This window comes from Eretmochelys imbricata, chromosome 3 (assembly GCF_965152235.1).
Source record: "Eretmochelys imbricata isolate rEreImb1 chromosome 3, rEreImb1.hap1, whole genome shotgun sequence".
Taxonomy (NCBI): Eukaryota; Metazoa; Chordata; order Testudines; family Cheloniidae; genus Eretmochelys; species Eretmochelys imbricata.
In genome coordinates, this window is record NC_135574.1 from 185717629 (window position 1) to 185744034 (window position 26406).

The following is a 26406-nucleotide window of genomic DNA, read 5'->3' on the forward strand; positions in this document are numbered from 1 at the left end:
TGATAGTAGGCATCAATCCCACTCGCTGGTGCCTCAGAAGTAAAAGAAGCCGGACAACTGCTTTCCTCTGGCTAAACCAAGAGAAGTGTATCCCCTGCCAGGGCCGTGTTGACTCCTGACCAAGTGAGGCAGTCGAGTCTGGCCCCACCTCAGTCGTTGATTCCTACACAGCAGCTACAGCTCCCGTCAATGCCGGAGGCTCACCAAGCTGCTCAAGACCTCCTTGCATCTTATGGTACCGTTCTCGCCCACCAGGAGGGAGGAACCTTCAGCAGTGGCGGACCTGCCCCATCCTCTGGTGCAGTCAAAGGGGAAGCCGACTATGATGTCGATGCGTTCCCCCTCACCATGCCCCTTGACGCCAACTCGTTTGGACGGAGAGCTTACCCACTTCTCAAGCTCTCGACGCTCGAGACACCAAGGATTGGCTCCTCCGTGGTCTTCAGTCTCAGAGACCTCAGAGTCAGAGTCAGACTCCTATCACTCTGGGAGAAGCAGGAGCTGCAGATCGAGGTCCAGGAGAGGCAGGAGACAGCCCCAGGCATGGCCTCCGCAGTGGCAGAACCCGCCTCAGTGGCCCTTCTTGACCCCCTGGGCCTTTCACCAAGGACAGGGAGGAACCCAGGGTCACCACTCTGCAATGTCTTCTGTGGCTTCAGCCACCCTTTGTCTCGCCATCGGCTGCTCACCTGCCTTCGGTGCCTGCAATTCCAACACCTCCGTCAATGACACCGTCGTTGACTCCAGCACTGTGCTTGGCTCCGACCTTGGTACCACCCTTGGCAGCGTCTTTGCGCCCGTCTCCCACACTGGCACTATTATCGATGTTGACCTCCGCCTCACTTGGCTCCTGTGAGCGGGCCGACACAGCTCCCTCCGTCATACTGGTGGCGGTGCCTACACTTGCTCCAACGTCTACAGCCCCGGTACCGTCGGCAGCACCACTAGCACCAACGCTGTTCCGAGAGTCTCGGGACCCTTTGGGAGCGGACAGCAGGGAGCATCCACTCATTGTAAATGCTTCGTCCTCTTCATCACCGGATGAAGCATTGGTGGGGACAGCCAGAGCTCCTGTGCTAGAGGACAATAGAGTGCTGCAACAGTTGCTGCTCAGGGCTGCCCAGAGTCTGGGCATTAAGGGCAAGGAGGTGGTAGAGGAGACTGATTCAATGGTGGACATCCTCGCACCTTCCAGACCTTCCCGTATTGCCCTTCCACTTATTAAAACCATTGTGGACACCACCAAGACCCTGTGGCAGACCCCAGCTTCCTTGCCACCCACTGCCAAGCACAACGAGAGGCGTTATTTCGTGCCTTCCAGAGGGTTCGAACATTTGTACTCCCACCCACCCCCTGACTCTCTGGTGGTCGATGCAGCTAACCAGCATGAGAGACAGGGCTTCCAAGGATCCTCCCCAAAAAACAGGGAGGCTAAGCGCCTAGACCTTGTGTGGAGAAAGGTCTACTCTACAGGGGGTTTGAAGCTCTGTATCGTTAACCAACAGGCCATCATAAGCAGGTATTCGTACACCTGTGCAGCAATGGCTAAATTTACAGAGCTCATCCCTTCAGACTCCCAAACTGAGTTCTCAGCCTTGGTGGAGGAGGGGAAGCTAGTCTCCCGTGCTTCCCTCCAGGCTGCATTGGACGCTGCAGATGCCGCCAGTAGGGTTATGGTGACAGAGGTAGCTATGAAGAGGGGTTCCTGGCTCCAAGTATCAGTGCTACCCTACGAGATCCAGCAAACTATTGAGGACCTTTCATTTGAGGGTGAGACTCTTTTCTCTGAAAAGACAGACAAGACACCCTCAAGTCCTTGGGTCTGCACACCCCCGCCACGCAGCAGAGACACTTCCACCCGTAACCTCCTCAGAGATTCCAGCAGCAGAACCAGCGGGACAGTTCTTGGAGGAGGAACAGGATTGGCAGGAGGAGGCAACACCCATCCTCAGGCCAGGGCTTTGGCCAGCCCAAACCACCCTCTGGCCCTAAACCAGCCTTTTGAATGTGCGGTCGAGAACGGCACACCAGATCACAGACTGGAACTACTCTGCCTTACCTTTTTTTCCCGATGATCCCCTTTCTACCGTGAATGGTCCCATATCACCTCGGACTGTTGGGTGCTCCACCCATCCAATTCTGTGCCCTCCTGCCCTCCCCCCCCTTTCTCATCCCTCTTCAGGGACCCTTCTTATGAGCAACTTCTCATACAGGAGGTGTAGTTGCTCCTATCAATAGGGGCAGCGGAGGAGGTTCCTCTGGAGCACAGGAGCGAGGGTTTCTATTCCTGGTATTTCCTAATACCGAAAGCCAAAGGTGGCCTCAGGCCTATTTTGGACCTGCGAGAACTCAACAAGTTCGTGAGGAAACTCAAGTTCCATACGACCTCCTTGGCCTCCATCATCCCTTCACTAGATCCAGCATATTGGTATGCCGCCCTCGACTTGAAGGACGCGTATTTTCACATCGCAATCACTCAGACCCACAGGAAGTACCTCAAGTTTGTGGTCAATGGTTCTCACTACCAATTTACTATCCTCCCATTCAGCCTGTCAGCAGCACCTCGAGTATTCACCAAGTGCATGGCAGTCATCGCTGCATTCTTGCAGAGGCATCAGGTACAGGTGTTTCCGTACCTCGACGACTGGCTGATCAAAGGCCTCTCCAGCAGTCACATTTATCAAAGTCACCTTCGAGAGTGTGGGTCTGCTTCTAAATGGACTCTGTCTCCCATCCAGAGGATAGAGTTCACAGGGGCAGTACTGGACTCGACCCAAGCCAGGGCATACCTAGCACAGGTGAGGTTTCAGGCCCTCAATGACATAATCCGGGGAGTCATGCAGTTTCCCACCACTACAGCAAGAAACTGCCTGAAGCGTCTCGGACACATGGCAGCCTATACATATGTGGTGCCACATGCCAGACTCAGGCTTCGGCCACTCCAGTTGTTGAGTTCTGCACATCCTAGACTATCTCCTTCATCTGAAGCAGGAAGGTCTCTTGTTGCCTTCTATAAGAGTGCACTTGGCTGCCATCTCGGCCTTCCACCCAGGTGTGCAAGGCTGCTCGATTTTCGCTATCCCCATGCTCAGCTGATTCCCAAAAGGGCTTGATAAGTTATACCCTCATGTCCATCAACTGGTACCTGCCTGGGACCTCAACTTGGTCCTCTCGAGGCTCATGGGGCCCCCCTTTGAGCCTTTAGCAACATACTCCCTGCTCTACCTCTCCTACAGGGTCTTATTCCTGGTGGCAATAACCTCGGCCTTGACATCAGACCCTCCCTACACTGTGTTCTTTAAGGACAAGGTTCAGCTCAGGCCTCACCCTGCTTTCCTCCGGAAGGTTGTATCGCAGTTTCACATCAAGCAGGACATCTTCTTCTTGGTTTTCTACTCTAAACCTCATTCCAGTGGCAGGGAGCAGAGACTCCACATCAGTCTATGACCCAGCCCGGGACACCTTGGACAGGATCGTGACCCTTCCTCGCCCGATCCTCGATTCGCTCTGGTGGTGGATCGATGCCCGTCAGGTGTGCTCAGGGGTCCCCTTTGCTGCCCCACAGCCATCTCTGTCGTTAGTGACAGACGCATCAGCCTTGGGCTGGGGAGCTCATTTGGGGGACCACAGAACTCAAGGCCTCTGGTTGAAAGCAGATCTGCGTCTCCACATCAATGTCAGAGAGCTCAGAGTGGTGCACCTAGCATGTCAAACATTCTGCCCTTACCTAACCGATCAATGTATATCAGTCATGACAGACAATACAACAGCAATGTCCTATATCAACAAATGGGGGTGCAAGCTCCTATCCCCTGTACCAAGAAGCCTTCATGCTATGGGACTTCTGTGGAGAACATTCAATCCACCTGCAGGCATTGTACCTCCCCGGGATTCAGAACGAGCTGGCGGACCACCTCAGCAGGTCATTCCGCAGCCACGAGTGGTCCCTTCACTTGGATGTCACAAATTCAATCTTCCAGAGGTGGGGCTTTCCCCTGATGGACCTCTTCACCATGTGACGCAACAGGAAGTGCCAGCAGTTCTGCTCCTTCCAGAATCACAGCCCAGGCTCCACCGTGGATGCCTTCCCCCTCTACTGGGGAGGTGCTTTCCTATACGCCTTCCCACCAATACTGCTTGTTCACAAGGTGCTGCTCAAGATTCGCAGAGATCGAGCTCAGGTCATACTGATAGCAGTGGCCTGGGCCCGTCAGCACTGGTACACATTCCTCCTAGACATGTCGGTGGGAGCCCCGATTACTTTGCTGCTCTCCCCGGACCTTCTCACACAAGATCATGGACGTCTCCAACACCCAAACCTCCAGTCGCTCCATCTTACAGTGTGGAAGCTCCATGGTTAAACCCGTCAGAGCTTTCCTGTTCAGACCAGGTCAGATAGGTCCTTCTTGGCAGTAGGAAGCCCTTGATGAGGGCCACGTACCTTGACAAGTGGAAGAGAATTTCAATCTGGTCGATGTAGTGCTGCTTGCCCCTGACGCTCACTTCAGTACCGCACATCCTAGACTATCTCCTTCATCTGAAGCAGGAAGGTCTCTCGTTGCCTTCTATAAGAGTGCACTTGGCTGCTATCTTGGCCTTCCGGCCAGGTGTGCAAGGCCGCTCGATTTTCGCTATCCCCATGCTCAGCTGATTCCCAAAAGGGCTTGATAAGTTATACCCTCATGTCCATCAACTGGTCCCTGCCTAGGACCTCAACTTGGTCCTCTCGAGGCTCATGGGGCCCCCCTTTGAGCCTTTAGCAACATACTCCCTGCTCTACCTCTCCTACAAGGTCTCATTCCTGGTGGCGATAACCTCGGCCTTGACATCAGACCCTCCCTACACTGTGTTCTTTAAGGACAAGGTTCAGCTCAGGCCTCACCCTGCTTTCCTCCGGAAGGTTGTATCGCAGTTTCACATCAAGCAGGACATCTTCTTCTTGGTTTTCTACCCTAAACCTCATTCCAGTGGCAGGGAGCAGAGACTCCACACTCTGGATGTCTGCAAAGCGCTGGCCTTTTACACTGAGAGAACGAAACCATTCAGAAAGTTGGTCCAGTTGTTCGTGGCAGTGGCGGACAGGATGAACGGTCAGCTGGTTTCATCCCAATGCTTTTCGTCATGGATCATGTCCTGTATCCATGAGTGCTACTACCTGGCAGGTGTTCCTGCATCTCCAATCACTGCGCACTCTACCATGGCGCAGGCTTCATCTACAGTGTTCTTGGCTCAGTTTCCCACCCAGAAAATCTGCAAAGCGGCAATGTAATCTTCCATACACACTTTCGCTGCGCATTATGCAATTACCCAACAGGTCAGAGACGATGCGGTCTTCGGAAGAGCAGTACTCCAATCAATGGACAGCTCCGACCCCACCTCCTAAATTTGGCTTGGGAGTTACCTGATTGGAATGAACATGAACAAGCACTCGAAGAAGAAAAAACAGTTACTCACTTCTCGTAACGGTTGTTCTTTGAGATGTGTTGTTCATATCCATTCCAATACCCACCTTCCTACCCTCTGTCGGACTAGCTGTCAAGAAGGAACTGACGGGGTGGTGGGTCAGCAGGGCTATATATTGGGCGCCATGAAGGCGCGACTCCAGGTGGCACCCAGGCTGACCCGACGGATGCTGCTAGGGGAAAAATCTTCCAGCCAACATGCACGTGCACACACACTCACCTGATTGGAATGGACATGAACAACACATCTCAAAGAATAACAGTTACGAGAAGTACTCTGACAGGAGCAGTCCTTATTCATAGAATATTAGGGTTGGAAAAGACCTGAGGATATCATCTAGTCCAATCCCCTGCTCAAAGCAGGACCAACACCAACTAAATCATCCCAGCCAGGGCTTTGTCAAGCTGGGCCTTAAAAACCTCTAAAGATGGAGATTCCACCACCTCCCTAGCTAACCCATTCCAGTGCTTCACCACCCTCCTAGTGAAACAGTGCTTCCTACTATCCAACCTAGACCCCCCCCACTGAAACTTGAGACCATTGCTTCTTGTTCGGTCGTTTGCCACCACTGAGAACAGCTGAGCTCCATCCTCTTTGGAATCCCCCTTCAGGTAGTTGAAGGCTGCTATCAAAAGCCCCTCACTCTTCTCTTCTGCAGACTAAACAAGCCCAGTTCCCTCAGCCACTCCTCGTAAGTCATGTGCCCCACCCTTCTGATCATTTTCGTTGCCCTCCTCTGGACTCTCTCTAATTTGTCCATATCCCTTCTGTAGTGGGGGGACCAAAACTGGACGCAATACTCCAGATGTGGCCTCACCAGTGCCAGATAGAGGGGAATAATCACTTCCCTTGATCTGCTGGCAATGCTTCTACTACTACAGCCCAATATGCCATTGGCCTTCTTGGCAACAAGGGCACACAGTTGACTCATATCCAGCTTCTCATCCACTGTAATCCCCAGGTCCTTTTTTGCAGAACTGCTGCTTAACCAGTCAGTCCCCAGCCTGTAGCGGTGCATGGGATTCCTCCTTCCTAAGTGCAGGACTCTGCACTTGTCCTTGTTGAACCTCATCAGATTTATTTTGGTCCAATCCTCCAATTTGTCTAGGTCACTCTGGACCCTATCCCTCTCCCCGCAGCTTAGTGTCATCTGTGAACTTGCTGAGGGTGCATTTCATCCCCTTATCCAGATCATTAATAAAAGATGTTGAGCAAAACTGGCCCCAGGATTGACCCCTGGGGCACTCCACTTGATACCAGCTGCCAACTAGACATCAAGCCGTTGATCACTACCCTTTGAGCCCAACAATCTAGCCAGCTTTCTATTCAATACCTCATCCAAGGAGATTCCTTTGTGGTCACCAGTTCATCACACCTTCAGCTCAGAAAAAGGAACCAGGATTCTGAAACCTCAGTAGGCTCAGTCCTTCCAGCCCTATCCTAAGGATTGGGGCCCCCTGTGGACCAGGAGTCCCATCTGTTTGCTTGATCAGGAAAAAAGTCATGAACAAGTTAAAAACCAGTTTGTCTTTTGGTCCTTGGAGAATCCAGTTAGAACTTGTATATGCATACCTCTCCAAGGCCATGGCTCCAAAAGGTTGATAAGGGAGGAAGTACAGTGACATCCTCCATCACCATTAGAGAAGGTACATACAGTGCCACAATAACATGTACACAATTGCATTTTTAATACAATGCACCCCAAAGGTATTAACCCTATTTCGGTAAAGTTAAACTTAATTCAATAAAATTCATTCAGGATATTGCTGGAAATTGTCAGTCTCTCACAGCCACTATACACAATCTGATCACTAGCACAGCATTTACACTTAAATCTAAATCTACCAGCATGTTAATAGTACACCTGATGAAGAATACAGTTTCCTTCACATATATACTAGGAATGATTTCTCTCTAGAAATTTAAAATAGGTTTGGAGTAGATGTCATAAGATTGTCTACACACCCATGCTTTACTGCAATTACTGAGGATTTGTAAGGGATATCAGAACTCCATTCCCTATGCTGATTTTGGTGCCCTTCAAGAGGAGGGTGTTGTAAGACCTGAGCTTAAACCATTTCCTAGATAACTTACGGAACGGTACAGACTAAATCATCTTCTGTGTTTTTGTGTTTTTTTGGAAGTTGGCAAGACAGAAGGCATGAACATTCTTTTATCCCTTTCAAGGGGACAGCACAAAATGCTAATACATATATTTTATTCATAGTGGGGATTTTATTGACAAGCAATATTAAAATAATAAAGCAATAATAAAATACCAACATTTAACAATATTTTATTCAAGTATTGTTTTATTATAAAATCTGTAGCTGGAATTGACTTTGTCATGGATTTTAACATGACAATTTGACTTTTCATTCATTCATTTCATCCCCCCATACTTCATCCCACTACAGAAGTTACTGATTTTTTGATAATTTACTAAAGCAGGCAACCAGACAGAAAATGCTATCAAGTTGTTACTGTCTTATTTTAAAGTGTTCATTCTCAGCAGACTTTCTTCTCTTGTAGGAGATATTGAGATAGAGAGCCCTAATCTTCACATTTAGTTACCTAAATTGATAGCCAATCCCATATTTGGTTCTTAAAATTGGTTCTTACTGTGTTAAAAATGGACATACCTTTATGGCTATTTGAATGTCCAAATACAGAATTGGGCCATCTAAGTGAAGAGCTTAACTTTGCAAAACTGAGCCCAGAGTCTCTACATTATATGTAAGGCAGGGTCAAGAAGTTGATTTCAGGGCTTTTCGGACTGGGCAACATGAGAAAAATCAAGACTGAAAGTTCAGTAAACATTAAAGTATCTGTTTTCAGAGTAGCAGCCGTGTTAGTCTGTATCCGCAAAAAGAAAAGGAGTACTTGTGACACCTTAGAGACTAACAAATTTATTTGAGCATAAGCTTTTGTGAGCTACAGCTCACTTCATCGCATGCATCCGAAAGCTTATGCTCAAATAAATTTGTTAGTCTCTAAGGTGCCACAAGTACTCCTTTTCTTTTTATTAAAGTATCTGTAATGCTACCCACCTGGTTTAATGGGTGGGAGACTTGATTGGATCCACCAGGTACATGATAGCTTTAGATAGAATGAAAGGGGAAGTGTATGCAGGGATAGGCCTCTGCTCCCGCTACATGCTCCTCTGCCAGTTGGCCAGCCTGATAGAGAAGTGCCGATTGGCTCCTTGCTTCCCACAATCATTAATTTAAACCCTTCCCAGGGATTCTTGAGCCTCTTGCCCCATTTTATCTGAAAACACCCTTCATCCCTGTAGTTGGGCATGTCTGAAAATTTTAATCATAGTTCAGTAACTCACTTTATGAATCCTAAGTCATTGAAGAGAACAGTATGAACAACTGCACATTTTTACTTTCACTTTAGAAACAAATAGCATCAGAAGCTGTGCATGTAAAAGAGGAAGCATAATGAACTGGCAGAATAAATGGTGAACTGAATGATCTGAAACTTAAACCTAAAACTAATCAATTAGAGATTCATTTCTTTGTGAAGTTTTCAGTGACAAATGTTTATAATGATATTTTGAGGTTGAAATCACTTCCATTTGCATATTTCTGGGACATGGCACATCTGTTTATATAGTAGAAAGGAGTCTGTTCTGACAAAGCAGATGCCAAGTCTGTCTCCAATGAGATTAACTATTCTGTGGTGTTCATCCATAGGTACTTTATTAATACAGACACTGTCGGTATCCCAGAGATAGAAATTATTAATCACTTTCCATATCACATAAAACCCATTACTTACAGTTCTTAAATAAATGACTTTGTATAAATTCATCTATGGTAATTGCTCAGGTTAAAAAGGAATCTAATTTTGCAAATATATGTAGGCAGATCCACAAATTAGCAAAAATATTGCATATTTAAAAAGATAGCATGAAATCTGATTGTAATGTTAGGCTTGACGTTAAAATAAAAAATAAACTTAATCACTAGATTAAACCTGTGGAAAATGAAAAAGTAACTATAAAGATGTATTTACGCCTCTCAACCTCCCAAAACCTAAATATGATCTGATTATCCTTTTCCTTGTACTAGTTTTACAGCAGTGTAACTCTTTTGACTGGAGTTATTCCCAGTTTACACTGGGGGAATGGAAAGTCAGACCCAAAAGTATAGAGACTTAAAATTATGTGGAATCAATTATTTAATTTTTATAATTAATTATATTGCCTGACTCATGATTCACTATTACTAGTGTAAATAATTTACAATAACAGTGAAATCTCAGCCTGTCTGTGATATAGATGTATATTTGGTTTTAAAGTGAGGGTTGTTTCTTGTAGTGAAGGACCCACTTCACTGTGGTTTAAAAATAATCCTTTTCCTTATAAAAAAAGCAGGAAGGAGGATGATTTGTGAGGCAAATATACTCTTGTGTTTAAAGCACAGGACTGATAAATGGAAAATCTGCATGTCACTTCCACTTTTGCCACAGATTTCCTGCACACACTAGAGTAAGTTACTTAGGCCAGGTCTCCCTCTGGAGAAATTTACCAAAATTTAAAAATAGAACCACTGAGAGTCACAGTGTAGATAAGGCTGTGGTTACGGGAATCATTTTTATCACAGTTTTAGTTAAGCCTGCTTAAAAAGCAATTCTAATGAAAATGATGTTAAAAACAGTTCCAGTCACAGGAACCTAGCCTAATCTAAATTTCCCACAAGTTTTAACACAGGTGAATTTGTGTTAAATAAAGTTGGATTTTTTGGGGGGTAAATTTCCCCATTATAGACAAAGCTTAGGAGACTGATTCTGTGACATGATGAGCACACTCAACTCCCACCATAGGCAGTAGGAGTTCTGGGCATTCAGCGCTTCTCAGGATTGCCCTTGCACCTCCCAGTGCCTTAACTTCCTTATTTGTAAAATGGGAATAATTATATTTGCCTTATCTCATAGAAGTGCAATTATAGCTTTCTATTCAGCTTTATAGCTAGGTAAGCTATAAAATGCCTTCAGTCTTCAGACTGAAGACACTAAGTAAGTTCAAAATATAGTTGTTATAAAGGAATTTTTAAAATTTCTATTCTTTATTATGTTGGATATAACTTTGTCTTGTTATTACTGGTGACCTAAAACTACTCTGTTCTTTGTCAGGTTTGTCCATCCGAAGTGTTTGTTGGAAAGGAGACAGACTTTTAGCAGGGACACAGGACAGTGAAATATTTGAGGTGATAGTGAGAGAAAGAGATAAACCAATGCTGATAATGCAGGGTCATTGTGAAGGGGAGCTCTGGGCCCTGGCAGTCCATCCAAAGAAGCCTTTAGCTGTCACAGGCAGTGATGATCGATCCGTACGGTAAGGCTGGAGCTCATTTACTGCTATATATTCAATTAGTCATGTACTTTTAACAAGAACATTTTTAACCAATATTCTTTTCGAAACATTTGTCATTTCTTTAAAAATAGGTTTAGTGGTGAGTAAAGAATTGCAACAATTTCCCAAGAAATTGTAAAACCTTCAGCTTAATTAAGATAGTATTTTTTCTACTTATTTCCTTGCAGCCATACCTTTGAATCATCCCTAGTGTCCAAATTCCATAAATCATGTAAAACCCATCAGAAATTGCCTACAAAAAGGTAGGCTTAAAGCATGCTGAATTTCATTTCTTCCTGTGCCTAAAATGGAAGGCATTAACCTAACATATTTAATCATTGATATTGTCACATTTTCCTCTTGTATTTATGAGCGTATTAAACAAACTTGGCCCCTATTCCCCAAAATACTTGATGAGGTCCAATTTCTCTTTAGTATATACAACAATTGGAAATTAGTAGGACTGTCAAGTGATTAAAAAAAATTAATAGTGATTAATGGTGGGATTAAAAAAATTAATTGCACTGTTAAACAATAATAGAATACCATTTATTTAAATATTTTTGGATGTTTTCTACATTTTAAAATATATTGATTTCAATTACAACACAGAATACAAAGTGTACAGTCTCATTTTATATTTATTTTTGATTACAAGTATTGGCACTGTAAAAAACCAGAAACAGTATTTTTCAATTAATTAATTCAATTAATTCAATTAATACAAGTACTGTAGTGCAATCTCTTTATCATGAAAGTTGAACTTACAAATGTAGAATTATGTACAAAAAACTGCATTCAAAAATAAAACAATGCAAAATTTTAGAGCCTGCAAGTCCACTCAGTCCTACTTCTTGTTAATCCAATTGCTCAGATAAACAAGTTTGTTTACATTTGCAGGAGATAATGCTGCCCGGTTCTTGTTTACAGTGTCTCCTGACAGTCAGAACAGGCATTCTCATGGCACTGTTATGGCCCGAAATTGCAAGATATTTATGTGCTGAATGCACTAAAGATTCATGTGTTCCTTCGTACTTCAACCACCATTCCAGCGGACATGCGTCCATGCTGATGATGGGTTTTGGTCTATAAGAATCCAAAGCAGTGCGGATCGACACATGTTCATTTTCATTATCTGAGTCAGATGCCACCAGCACAAGGTTGATTTTCTTTTTTGGTGATTCGGGTCCTATAGTTTCTGCATTGGAGTGTTGCTCTTTTAAGACTTCTGAAAGCATTTTCTATACACCTTTCAGATTTTGGAAGGCACTTCAGATTCTTAAACCTTGCATCGAGAGCTGTAGCTATCTTTAGAAATCTCACATTCGTACCTTCTTTGCATTTTGTGAAATCTGCAGTGAAAGTGTTCTTAAAATAAACAACATGTGCTGGGTCACCATCCAAGCCTCCTATAACAGGAAATATATGGCAGAATGCGAGTAAAACAGAACAGGGGACATACAATTCTCCCCCAAGGAGTTCAGTCATAGAGTCATAGAATCATAGAATAGTAGCGTTGGAAGAGACCTCAGGAGATCATCTAGTCCAATCCCCTTCTCAAAGCAGGACCAACACCAACTAAATCATTCCAGCCAGGGCTTTATCAAGCCGGGCCTTAAAAACCTCTAAGGATGGAGATTCCACACCTCCCTAGGTAACCCATTCCAGTGCTTCACCACCCTCCTAGTGAAACAGTGCTTCCTACTATCCAACCTAGACCCCTCCCCACTGAAACTTGAGACCATTGCTTCTTGTTCGGTCATTTGCCACCACTGAGAACAGCTGAGCTCCATCCTCTTTGGAATCCCCCTTCAGGTAGTTGAAGGCTGCTATCAAAAGCCCCTCACTCTTCTCTTCTGCAGACTAAACAAGCCCAGTTCCCTCAGCCACTCCTCGTAAGTCATGTGCCCCAGCCTTCTGATAATTTTCGTTGCCCTCCTCTGGACTCTCTCCAATTTGTCCACATTCTTTCTGTGGTGGGGGGCCAAAACTGGACGCAGTACTCCAGATGTGACCTCACCAGTGCCGAATAGAAGGGAATGATCACTTCCCTCGATCTGCTGGCAATGCTCCTACTAATGTAGCCCAATATGCCGTTAGCCTTCCTGGCAACAAGGGCACACTGCTGACTCACATCCAGCTTCTCATCTACTGTAATCCCCAGGTCCTTTTCTGCAGAACTGCTGCTTGCCAGTCAGTCCCCAGTCTGTAGCGGTGCATGGGATTCTTCCTTCCTAAGTGCAGGACTCTGCACTTGTCCTTGTTGAACCTCATCAGATTTCTTTTGGCCCAATCCTCCAATTTGTCTCGGTCACTCTGGACGCTATCCCTACCCTCCAGCATATCTACCTCTCCCCCCAAGCTAAGTGTCATCTGCGAACTTGCTGAGGGTGTAATTCATCCCCTTATCCAGATCATTAATGAAGATATTGATCAAAACCTGTCCCAGGACCAACCCCTGGGGCACTCTGCTTGATACCGGCTGCAAATAGACATCAAGCCATTGATCACTACCCATTGAGCCCGACGATCTAGCCAGGTTTCTATCCACCTTATACTATTCACCCAATCCATAATTTTTTAACTTGCCTGCAAGAATACTGTGGGAGACCTTATCAAAAGCTTTGCTAAAGTCAAGATATGTCACGTCCACTGCTTTCCCCATATCCACAGTGCCAGTTATCTCATCATAGAAGGCAATCATGTTGCTCAGGCATGACTTGCCATTGGTGAATCCATGCTGACTGTTCCTGATCACCTTCCTCTCCTCCAAGTGTTTCAAAATGGTTTCCTTGAGGACCTGCTCCATGATTTTTCCAGGAACTGAGGTGAGGTTTACCAGTCTGTAGTTCCCCAGGTTCTCCTTCTTCCCTTTTTAAAAGATGGGCACTATATTTGTCTTTTTCTAATCGTCCCGGACCTCCCCCGATCACCAGGAGTTTTCAAAGATAATGGCCAATGGGTCTGCAATCACATCAGCCATTTCCCTCAGCGCCCTCGGATGCATTAGATCTGGACCCATGGACTTGTGCATATCCAGCTTTTTAAATAGTCCTTAACTCAGGGGTGGGCAAACTACGGCCCACAGGCCGCATCTGGCCCTCCAGCCGGTTTCATCTGGCCCTCAAGCTCCTGCTGGGTTGTGAGGTTTGGGGCTTGCCCTGCTCCCGCCGGAGAGCGGGGTCGGAGGCCGCTCCATGTGTGCGTGCCAAGGCTCCCGGAAGCAGCAGCATGTCCCCCCTCTGGCTCCTACATTTAGGGTCAGCCAGGGGGCTCCGCGCGCTGCCCCCGTCCCAAGTGCCAACCCTGCAAATCCCATTGGCCGGAAGCTGCAGTGAATGGGAGCTGCAGGGGCAGCTCCTGCAGATGGGGCAGTGCCAGAGCTGGAGAAGGGACATGCTGCTACTTCCAGGAGCTGCTTGAGGTAAGCGCTGCCCGGAGCCTGCACTCCTGACCCCTCCTGTGCCCCAACCCTCTGCCCCAGCCCTGATCCCTCTCCCGCACCCAAACCCACTGCCCCAACCCGGAGTCCCCTCCCGCACCCTGAACTCCTCATTTCTGGCCTCACCCCATAGCCCACACCCCCAGCCAGAGCCCTCAGCCCCTCCTGCACCCCAACCCTAATTTTGTGAGCATTCATGGCCCACCATACAATTTCCATACCCAGATATGGCCCTCGGGCCAAAAGGTTTGCCCACCCCTGCCTTAACTTGTTATTTCACCACTGAGGGCTGCTCACCTCCTCCCCATACTGTGTTGCCCAGGACAGCAGTATGGGAGCTGACCTTGTCAGACCTTGTCTGTGAAGACTGAGGCAAAAAAACATTGAGTACTTCAGCTTTTTCCACATCATGTGTCACTAGGTTGCCGCCTCCATTCAGTAAGGGTCCCACACTTTCTCTGACCTTTTTCTTGTTACTAACATACCTGTAGAAACCCTTCTTGTTACCCTTCACATCCCTTGCTAGCTGCAACTCCAGTTGTGTTTTGGCCTTCCTGATCACACCCCTGAATGCTCAAGCAATATTTTTATACTCCTGGCTGGTCATTTGTCCAATCTTCCACTTCTTGTAAGCTTCCTTTTTGTGTTTAAGCTCACCGAAGATTTCTCTGTTAAGCCAAGCTGGTCGCCTGCCATATTTGCTATTCTTTTGGCACATTGGGATGGTTTGTTCCTGCACCCTCAATAAGGCTTCTTTAAAATACAGCCAGCTTTCCTGGACTCCTTTCCCCCTCATATTAGCCTCCCAGGGGATCCTGCCCATCTGTTCCCTAAGGGAGTCAAAGTCTGCTTTTCTGAAGTCCAGGGTCCATATTTTGCTACTCTCCTTTCTTCCTTTTGTGAGAATCCTGAACTCAACCATCTCATGGTCACTGCTGCCCAGGTTGCTACCCACTTCTACTTCCCCTACCAATTCTTCCCTGTTTGTAAGCAGCAGGTCAAGAGGAAAATGGCCCCTGGTTGGTTCCTCCAGTACTTGTACCACAAAGTTGTCCCCAACATTCTTCAAAAACTTCCTGGATTGTCTGTGCACTGCTGTATTGCTCTCCCAGCAGATGTCAGGGTGATTGAAGTCTCCCATTAGAACCAGGGCATGTGTTCTGGAAACTTCAGTTAATTGTCCGAAGAAAGCCTCATCTACCTCATCCTCCTGGTCTGATGGTCAATAGCACATGCTCACCACGACATCACCCTTGTTGCTCTCGCTTCTAAACTTAACCCAAAGACTCTCAACAGGCTTTTCTCCAGTTTCATACAGGAGCTCTGAGCAATCATACTGCTCTCTTACATACAGTGCAACTCCTCCACCTTTCCTCCCCTGCCTGTCCTTCCTGAACAGTTTATACCCATACATGACAGTGCTCCAGTCATGTGAGCTACCCCACCAAATCTCTGTTATTCCAATAACATCATAGTTCTTTGTCTGTGCCAGGATTTCCTATTCTTCCTGCTTGTTTCCCTGGCTTTTTGCATTCATGTACATGCACCTAAAATAACTAGCCGATTGCCCTGCTTTCTCAGTATGAATCAGGAGGCCCCCCCCTGTTGCACTCTCCTCCTTGTGTTTCCTCCCAGTATCCCACTTACTTCAGGGCTTAGGTCACTATCCCCCAGCGAATCTAGTTTAAAGCCCTCCTCACTAGGTTAGCAAGCCTGCCTGCGAAGATACTCTTCTCTTACTTTGTTAGGTGGATCCCATCTCTTCCTAGCAATCCTTCTTCCCAGAACAATATCCCATTGTTGAGGAATCCAAAGCCTTCTCTCTGACACCACCTGCGTAACCATGTATTTATCTCCACAATTTGATGGTCCCTACCTGGGCCTTTTCCTTCAACAGGGAGGATGGACAAAAACACAACTTGCACCTCAAACTCCTTTATCCTGCTTCCCAGAGCCACTTAGTCTGCAGTAACCTGCTCAAGGTCATTCTTGGCAGAATCATTGGTGCCCACATGGAGAAGTACTCACAAATTTAATTAACACATTTTTTTAACGAGCGTCATCAGCACGGAAGCATATCCTTTGGAATGGTGGCCCTTCGGCATGAAGGGGCATATGAATGTTTAGCATATCTAGCACGTAAATACCTTGCAATGCTGGCTACAAAAGTGCCATGCAAATTCCTGTTCTCACTTTCTGGTGACATTGTCAATAAGAAGGGGGCAGCATCATCTCCTGTAAATGTAAACAAACTTGCTTGTCTAAGCAATTGGCTGAACAAGAAGTAGGACTGAGTTGACTTGTAGGATCTGAAGTTTTACATTGTTTTGTTTTTGAATGTTGTTACTTAAACAAAAAAAATCTACATTTGTAAGTTGCACTTTCACGACAGAGATTGCATTACAGTACTTGTATGAGGTGAATTGAAAAATACTATTTCTTTTATTTATCATTTTTACAGTGCAAATATTTGTAATCAAAAACACTTTGATTTCAATTACAACACAGAATACAATATATATGAAAATGTATAAAAACATCCAAAATATTTAATAAATTTCCATTGGTATTCTATTGTTTAATGGTTCAATTAAAACAGTGATTAATTACGATTAATTGACAGCCCTAGAAATTATGCCCTTCAGAGTGACTATTGTGGGTTTCAAAGCATGAATGCATTTACTCATATTTGTTAGTTTACTCTTAGAATACTCACGTTTCTCAAATTATTTTTAAAAAGTAGTGAGTTATTGGGAAAACATACAGAATAAACAGCACCTAAGGTGCTGTAGTTTTGGATTTATGTCTTTGGGCCAAATCCTATATCCAGTGTACAGGTGCATCAAGTTTATAACCACACATAAAATTACCAGACATTGGAGGACATGAAATAAAAAAGCTAAGATCCACATAAATCATTGTGTGTAGGCAGTGCAGGTATAAGATCATTATATATTAGTTATTTCTAATTTTACTAAACTTAAGCAATTAGAGAGTACGGTGACTTAAACAATTCAGGCTGAAATTTTTCATGCCATGTGCCTGCCTCAGGCTGAAATTTTCCAAAAATGTTAGTTAAGACAAGTCAGCCATGTCAGAGAACAAGATGAGGAAAAAATACACTGTCTGTGTTAACAAAAAATTCTTACAACCAATTTATTGAAAATTTCCTGTGTCTCCATGCTTTGGAGCAGGGACTTAAAAATTTGGCAGGAGGGCGTCTCTTGGTTAAACTCTCTGTGTTTCTTTACTTCTGCATTCATAAGATGGGATAGACACAGATTAATAAGTTTTATGATTTATGATTTATGGATTGGTTTGAATATTATTTTATATCTGTGCTTTTTCCTGCCATTAAATGTATTGAACCATCAGTAAACCTCCAACATCAAAACTGTTTCCTTCTGTGCCGGTGTGGTTGCTGAGTAAGCTCCTGGGCTGCAGACATCAGTATGTGGTCCAGTAAATAAACATCAGGTATATGATAGAAGAGGCTGGAATATTACCAAGAGAATAGTTAAGGTTTATAAAAGTCAATGATTTCAACCAATTAATAGAAAAACTTCCAAAGAAAGATTTTTTTTTTGACCTTATTTGAAAATACATGCACTGTTTGTGCAATAATAGCGAACTTCAGCCAGAGCCTCTAGTTTTGCACTCACAAAAGAGCATACACAGGCATTTGATCTATACAAAATGTGCATTTCTCATTTCCATGCACAAAGTCAAGTCCTTACTTCCTCATTTGCACATGAAAATACCTGTATGTGTGCAAAATAGTTACATGAACTTTTTTTGCAGGTGTGAAATCATAGGCCGTAGCTAAATGTTCGGGTGCAGGGAATGGACTGTCCTTTCATTCCTCAACCTGTATTTTGGAAAACCAAACTACAGTACTTGCACTTACATACACAGCATCTAATCTTCCCAGTATATAGAGAAATGGAAACCACATGCAGAAGACTAACTTGGAGGCAAGATTTATCCCTATGTTTGTACTGAATTATGAAGTCTTAAGTGAAACAGAAACTAAAGCAAACTTTCACTGTTGGGGAGACCTGCCCATGGATCTCGTTTAGTAGAAATAAACTCGTGTTTCTCAACTTGCATTGCAGATCTCACTATGGAATGATTCCAGATCTCCAGTCCCCATCTGCATTCCTCATACTCATGATGAGAGTCCAACTGACAGCTATTTTTGTATCTGGAAGTAAATATAAGTGTGTTACTAATACAAAGTGCTTCACTCTGGCTACAAACATAAAATGTGCACTTTAGTTACTCTTTATGTTTACAGAATATCAGGGCAGTTGATATTGATGCTATCTGAAGTACTACCATTTATCCTGGAGAATCAGATGGCTTTTTTCAGACTGTTTTCCAAAAATATCTTTTATGCAAAGGCCAAGGATCGTGTATTTTAAATTTCTGTGCTGGACTCTCTGTCCACCCATGATTAGTTACCAGCAGATTAGGTTACTGCCAGAAGAGGGTAGGAGTGTAGAGACAGCATTTTATGTGACATTGTAGCAGAGTCTATGTACCTGCCCTATTGAAGTGCATAAGTCTGCCCCAGTTTCCCCTCCCAAGTCTCATAGCACACAACTAGTGTTTCATCTAAAGTCTCTCCTTTGGGGTCTGATTTATTGGTATTGTTAAGCAAGTATCCACCCATCACCTCTGAATCCAATCCAGGCTTTTCAAGTCCTTTCTGGCATTTTCAGCCAGATTTCACATTCACCCTTGTATTAGGGCTCCCTAGCGTCTCCCTAGCAAGGCCTCCTGCTAATCTTGTGCCTGCCCAGCCTAAGCCCTCTCTGTGAAGAGCGTTCTGATGGTTCCACTCGAGAGACTTCACCACAGTTATTCCCCAGGCAGTTGTCTGTCTGCCTGTCTCTGTAGAGCATCCTCTCCCAAGTCATTCCTGTTCTCTGACTCAGACTAAGAGGAAGCCAGACCTTTTCAGAGATGTTGCTTCCAGCTAGTCACATGATCTTTTCCAATCATACACTCCCTCTGACTAGGGGACTTCACCTGGGAGCTCCTTGGTTTTCTGAGTCAGGAGTAAAACAAAGACAGAACAGAGCCCTAGCTCCCAAAAAAGGGCCAGCTCACTCTGTGACACACATGAATGTCAGTGAAGTGATAGCTATATTACACACTTGCTTTTAGTCTTATTTCACCTAGGCTTTTCCCTGCTACTGCTAATTTGTGGTGTGGCAGAAGCAAGATCGTATGATATAGTTGAAAAGCAGGTGTGAAACATGTCTTTCATTTTACTGAATGCCACAAATAGTGTCTGTAAACCGTTAAAGAATAGCTTATCTTAGACTACTTCTTTCAGTGTCCTTTGTGCCAGTGGGTGCAACTCAGTCCATGGAACCTTCTCATTGCAGTTGGAGCACTCATACACACCTCCTGCCCTTCTCTTCTGCTTTCCTGGACATTCTGAGGGTGTATAAGAGGAAGTGTTGCACCCTCTGATGCCTCCTTTTGTTCCAATTGCAGCAGCAGATGGACTTGAACCTTTCCAGATCCTTCTTTCAAGTAGATATTAGTGTCGCAGCCTAGTGCAATTTGTAGTGTTAGTTTGTTAAGGAAAAGTTTTATTCTTAGCATAGTTAACAGTACTTAGTTCTTCAGCTTTGACTACTTCTTCCGTGATGGATCCAAAGGTGAAGACACCTGGCTTTAAAATGTGTGCCTCTTGTCTGTGGTCTTTCTGGTCAAGGCAGGGCCATATTTGATGCTTGGAGTGTCTCAGTGGGGGCCACTCTCCTTTGAGGTACTCTATTTGCAGCTCCTTTACCAGGGAGCACCTAAGGAATGCCATAACAGGCAGCAAGCCCTAATGCTCCAAGAAGCTTTGGTTGCGAAGCCTGTCAGATCTGATACCTCAAAGAGATCTGAACACAAGATGCAAGTTCCAAGATTGTTGTACAGTTGGTTCCTAAATAACTGGATTCAACCTTAAAACATTCAGAGACACTGTCAGTGCCAGCCTCTGAGATAACAACCAAACTGTAGTAAAAACCATCAGAGCTTCCTAAATTAATTCCTAAAAAGATTGCATGAGACAAGAAGTCTCCTGTTAGCAGAGCCAAGTTACGTTCAGAAAACTCCTCAGATCTGGATCGAAGAACACTGAATTCTAAACCAAAGATGAGAAGTTTGGATCAGGGTGAATCGTTACCTCAAGTTCATCCTTCAGTTCCAAGGATTGCATCAGATCCAAAGAGAGTTCTGGAACCAGTTGCCAATTCTCCATTGCCAATTCTCAGTTTCAACTGTTGTGATATTATGAATACATTACATAGATCCACAGTTGGATAATTTACCAGATCTGAAAAGACATTGCCTAAAGGGGATAAAAAGAACATTCCTGCGAGTCACAGTTCTCAGAACTCTCCATCTGAGAAACAGAGGCGGTTGAATGAGCTATCTCAGTTTTCCATGGACCCTTCCTTCCTGCCCCCATTTTTGGGCTCCTTCTGTAAAGTTTTTTCATGATTCGCCATTTTCCACATATCAGTTCCTGTAGTTTCACCAATAGTGTCTGTTTGCAAATGTTCTGACAGGGCTATTATTCAACTCAGCAGCTCCATTGGTAACAGACATCTTGGATGCCTCCAACAAAGGGTGGAGAGTACACCTCAACAGATTAGCAGTTTGAGGTTATTGGAGCTCTCAAGAAAAGAGACTATCTATAAATGTCCTAGAATTGAGTGATCTGTTTGGCTCTCAAATCTTTTCTACCTCACATCCAGAAAAAGGTAGTGGAAGTTGTCACAGACTGTATGCCAGCAGTATATTACATGAACAAACAGGGAGGGGCTCATTCTCAGCCTAGCCAAGAAGCAGTCAAATGGGTGTTTCCAGCAGAGTAGTTTGTCTCACAGTTTTGTATCTAGCAGCAGCCTAACTGAGCAGAGATGTAACAGGATTTGTATGATAATTGTTAAAGAAATTGGTGATAGATGACATCTTCAGCATGTGAGGATTCCAGGACATAGATATTTCTGCAAATCGAAAGAATATGCAGTGTCACCACTTTTGCTCAAGAGCAGGGCGAGAGAGAGAGAGAGAGCGAGTCTGTCTGTATCAGATGCTTTCACCTAAACTGGGGGAAGGGTCAGTTCTGTTCCCCCCCACCACTTTCCTCTCATTCAGAGAGTGATAAAGAAGATAAGACAAGATAGTAACAGGATAATTCCAGTTGCCCCCCCAAGACAAGAATAGTTCGTGGATCTTCTTCAACTCTCCAAGGAAATGTACAGACTTAAAAAGACAAAATGTGCAGTGAATGTAAGCATACTTACTGTGGATCAATTTGTAGAAGCTGGCATTTCATTTCTGCGTTTGATAGTATTGAAAGTCTGTAATCATAAGTATTGTGCTTTGATTCTCAATTTTTTGTGTAGATTATGGAGCCTTGCTGATCATGCCTTGATTGCTCGCTGTAATATGGAAGAAGCTGTGCGCAGTGTATCTTTCAGTCCTGATGGATCTCAGCTAGCTCTTGGAATGAAAGATGGCTCCTTCATTGTTCTTAGAGTAAGGTAGGACAGTGAATTGTATTTCAGCACTGATGACTCTTCTAGTAACTCAAGGCCAAATCCTGAAGTCCTTTAGAAAATACTTTTTAAATCAGTGGGTATTTTGTTTAGAAAAAATTTGAATAAAAAATTATCAAAGCCTCTAGGTATTTCTCCTCAGTTGGCTTTAGAGGTGACTACTACTACTACTAATGTGTATTACACCCATGCTTTAATGTATAATTTTATTTAAATTTAACATAAAATGTCTCTCATGACATCACTAATAATGTTGTCTAAGTTTAAGCTTTCAAACTTAGCATTTTCAAGTGAAAAGCATCTGTCTTATGGCTTAGTAGCTCTGAAATTAAACACATCTTTTGGGGAACAGAAATCATGTTTATGACATGCTAATAGATGCTAGGTTTGAGAAGGACCTCTTCAGTCACCAAGTCCATTTCCTGCATGAATGTAGGAAAGCCTGCTATCTGTAATAATTTCTTTAGTGATGTCTGAAGGAAAGTATGTGAACATTTGCATGTTAAGTGAAAATCAAACTTCCCATGTAATAGGACAGCTCCTTTTAACTCTTTAGAATGATTTTTTTTCTATTTCAAAAGCCATAGTACAAGCTATTTTTTGTTGGAATAATGGAATGGAAGAAGTGCAACAGCAAATGAAATATTTAGGTAGGAAGAAAAACCTATAGACAGTGGGAGATCTGTGAAAGTTGCTGTAGTACACTTTTACCATACTGGGTCAGATTTTAAAACATGTACCCAGATTTCACCAGCAGAACAGATATATAAATAAAGTTCTCATTTGTGAGCAAAACTCAAGTGACTGTGCATGAGAACAGATAACTAAATATGTAACCACTACACATACACATGCTGCTTGGTAAGTTCCATAGGCGTGCATACATATTTTGTAGCTGCAATGAAGGTATATGTATATGAAAAATTGGCCTATTATTTTTTCCCCATAAAATAATCCCATATTTTACATAACTCATTACCCAAATTGGATCTAAAGTTTCCAGACTTGATTCTCCACTGCCTTGCAGCTTGTGTAAAGTTGTGCACCACTGTGCTAAGTAAGAGTAAAATGCTACTGTTCTCTTTTGATAGTGTTTTACCCTTAATTGCAGAGATGCAAATGCCTATACAAAGTGCAGAAGCAATCCACAGTCAGAACCTCTATTTTTCTGCTTCATGTTATATGAAATAGAAAACACAAACATAGGTGCTCATTACCCATTCATTTCTATGGAAAGCCAAAGCAATATAACGTGTATCTTACTGCGCACTCTTTACTCCAGGAAGACCTTCATTTATTTCAACAGAGGTTTTGCATAAGTAAAAGATTCTGAATAGGGTCCTAAGAAATCATTTATTATTGAGGTTGGTGGATAAAGGAATTAATGAATACACAATAGAAGTAAAATGCATGATATTGTTCTGCAGTCAAGGCTTGTTAATAGGAAAAAAGGAACATTTCTTTGGATACTTGAAGTACACATCCCAAATATAAGTACAAAGGTATTCCTCACCCAGTGAAGGTTTGCAAAAGGTGTGCACTAAGAGGGTATTAATAATCATAGAATCATAGAATATCAGGGTTGGAAGGGACGTCAGGTGGTCATCTAGTCCAACCCCCTGCTCAACGCAGGACCAATCCCCAACTAAATCATCCCAGCCAGGGCTTAGTCAAGCCTGACCTTAAAAATCTCAAAGGAAGGAGAATCCACCACCTCACTAGGAAACCCATTCCAGTGTTTCACCACCCTCCTAGTGAAAAAGTTTTTCCTAATTTCCAACCTAGACCTCCCCACTGCAACTTGAGACCATTACTCCTTGTTCTGTCATCTGCTACCTCTGAGAACAGTCTAGATCCATCTTCTTGGGAACCCCCTTTCAGGTAGTTAGAATCATAGAATCATAGAATATCAGGGTTGGAAGGGACCTCAGGAGGTCATCTAGTCCAACCCCCTGCTCAAAGCAGAACCAATCCCCAATTAAATCATCCCATCCAGGGCTTTGTCAAGTCTGACCTTAAAAACTTCTAAGGAAGGAGATTCTACCACCTCCCTAGGTAACGCATTCCAGTGTTTCACCACCCTCCTAGTGAAAATTTTTTTCCTAATATCCAACCTAAACCGCCCCCACTGCAACTTGAGACCATTACTCTTCATGCTATCATCTGCTACCACTGAGAACAGTCTAGATCCGTCCTCTTTGAAACCCCCTTTCAGGTAGCTGAAAGCAGCTATCAAATCCCCCCTCATTCTTCTCTTCTGCAGAAGAAATAATCCCAGTTCCCTCAGCCTCTCCTCATAAGTCATGTGCTCCTGCCCCTTAATCATTTTTGTTGCTGGACTCTTTTTCCAATTTTTCCCCATCCTTCTTGTAGTGTGGGGCCCAAAACTGGACACAGTACTCCAGATGAGGCCTCACCAATGCCGAATAGAGGGGAACGATCACGTCCCTCGATCTGCTCGCTATGCCCCTACTTATACATCCCAAAATGCCATTGGCCTTCTTGGCAACAAGGGCACACTGCTGACTCATATCCAGCTTCTCGTCCACTGTCACCCCTAGGTCCTTTTCCGCAGAACTGCTGCCTAGCCATTCGGTCCCTAGTCTGTAGCGGTGCATTGGATTCTTCCATCCTAAGTGCAGGACCCTGCACTTATCCTTATTGAACCTCATCAGATTTCTTTTGGCCCAATCCCCTAATTTGTCTAGGTCCCTCTGTATCCTATCCCTACCCTCCAGTGTATCTTCCACTCCTCCCAGCTTAGTGTCATCTACAAACTTGCTGAGGGTGCAATCCACGCCATCCTCCAGATCATTAATGAAGATATTGAACAAAACCAGCCCCAGGACCGACCCTTGGGGCACTCCGCTTGAAACCAGCTGCCAACTAGACATGGAGGCATTGATCACTACACATTGAGCTCAATGATCTAGCCAGCTTTCTATCCTTTACAGTCCATTCATCCAGCCCATACTTCTTTAACTTGCTGGCAAGAATACTGTGGGAGACCCTATCAAAAGCTTTGCTGAAGTCAAGGAATAACACGTCCACTGCTTTCCCTTCATCCACAGAGCCAGTTATCTGGTCATAAAAGGCAATTAGAGTAGTCAGGCATGATTTGCCCTTGGTGAATCCATGCTGACTGTTCCTGATCACTTTCCTCTCCTCTAAGTGCTTCAGAATTGATTCCTTGAGGACCTGCTCCATGATTTTTCCAGGGACTGAGGTGAGGCTGACTGGCCTGTAGTTCCCAGGATCCTCCTTCTTCCCTTTTTTAAAGATGGGCACTACATTAGCCTTTTTCCAGTCATCCGGGACCTCCCCCGATCACCATGAGTTTTCAAAGATAATAGCCAATGGCTCTGCAATCCCATCTGCTGACTCCTTTAGCACTCTCGGATGCAGCACATCCGGCCCCATGGACGTGTGCTCATCCAGCTTTTCTAAATAGTCCCGAACCACTTCTTTCTCCACAGAGGGCTGGTCACCTCCTCCTCATACTGTGCTGCCCAGTGCAGTGTTCTGGGAGTTGACCTTCTTTGTGAAGACAGAAGCAAAAAAGCATTAAGTACATTAGCTTTTTCCACATCCTCTGTCACTAGGTTGCCTCCCCCATTCAGTAAGGGGCCCACACTTTCCCTGACCTTCTTCTTGTTGCTAACATATCTGTAGAAACCCTTTGTGTTACTCTTAACATCCCTTGCTAGCTGCAACTTCAAGTGTGATTTGGCCTTCCTGATTTCACTCCTGCATGCCTGAGCAATATTTTTATACTCCTCCCTGGTCATTTGTCCAATCTTCCACTTCTTGTAAGCTTCTTTTTTGTGTTTAAGATCAGCAAGGATTTCACAGTTAAGCCAAGCTGGTCGCCTGCCATATTTACTATTCTTTCTACACATCAGGATGGTTTGTCCCTGCAACCTCCATAAGGATTCTATAAAATACAGCCAGCTCTCCTGGACTCCTTTCCCCCTCATTATTCTCCCAGGGGATCCTGCCCATCAGTTCCCTGAGGGAGTCAAAGTCTGCTTTTCTGAAGTCCAAGGTCCGTATTCTGCTGCTCTCCTTTCTTCCTTGTGTCAGGATCCTGAACTCGACGATCTCATGGTCACTGCCTCCCAGGTTCCCATCCACTTTTACTTCCCCTACTAATTCTTCCCGGTTTGTGAGCAGCAGACCAGTTCTTCTGGTCAAGAAGAACTCTGCCCCTAGTTGGTTCCTCCAGCACTTGCACCAGGAAATTGTCCCCTACACTTTCCAAAAACTCTCTGGATTGTCAGTGCACTGCTTTATTGTTCTCTGTGACAAAGTTCCTCCTCTGCCTTGGTGGATCCTGTGCTTATTGGCGGATTTGCTCGCCTCAGAGATTCACGGCAGCCGTCAGTTTGGCCACTTTTGCCAGTGGCTCAAACCTGCTGTTCACTCAGCTAACTTCATCACTGGCCAGCATGGGGAAAAGGAGGAGAACAATCCCCGCAGTCTCTGCTGGCCCACCTAGTGGGTTGGGGGACAAGCCAGAGACCTTCCCTTCTGGTGGGACCCACAATCAAGGTCAACTCCTCTTA

The 26406-nt window shown here is 44.5% G+C and overlaps 1 protein-coding gene across 2 annotated transcripts in view; it reads left to right on the forward strand.

The window, feature by feature from the left end:
* Nucleotides 1-26406, forward strand: part of EML6 (EMAP like 6) — a 306539-nt gene that overhangs the window by 76154 nt on the left and 203979 nt on the right. For both annotated transcript variants that reach the window (XM_077812018.1, XM_077812016.1), the window contains exons 7-8: nucleotides 10606-10807; nucleotides 21689-21826. In XM_077812018.1, coding sequence (XP_077668144.1) covers nucleotides 10606-10807; nucleotides 21689-21826 — 340 coding nt within the window. The remainder of the gene's footprint in view (nucleotides 1-10605; nucleotides 10808-21688; nucleotides 21827-26406) is intronic.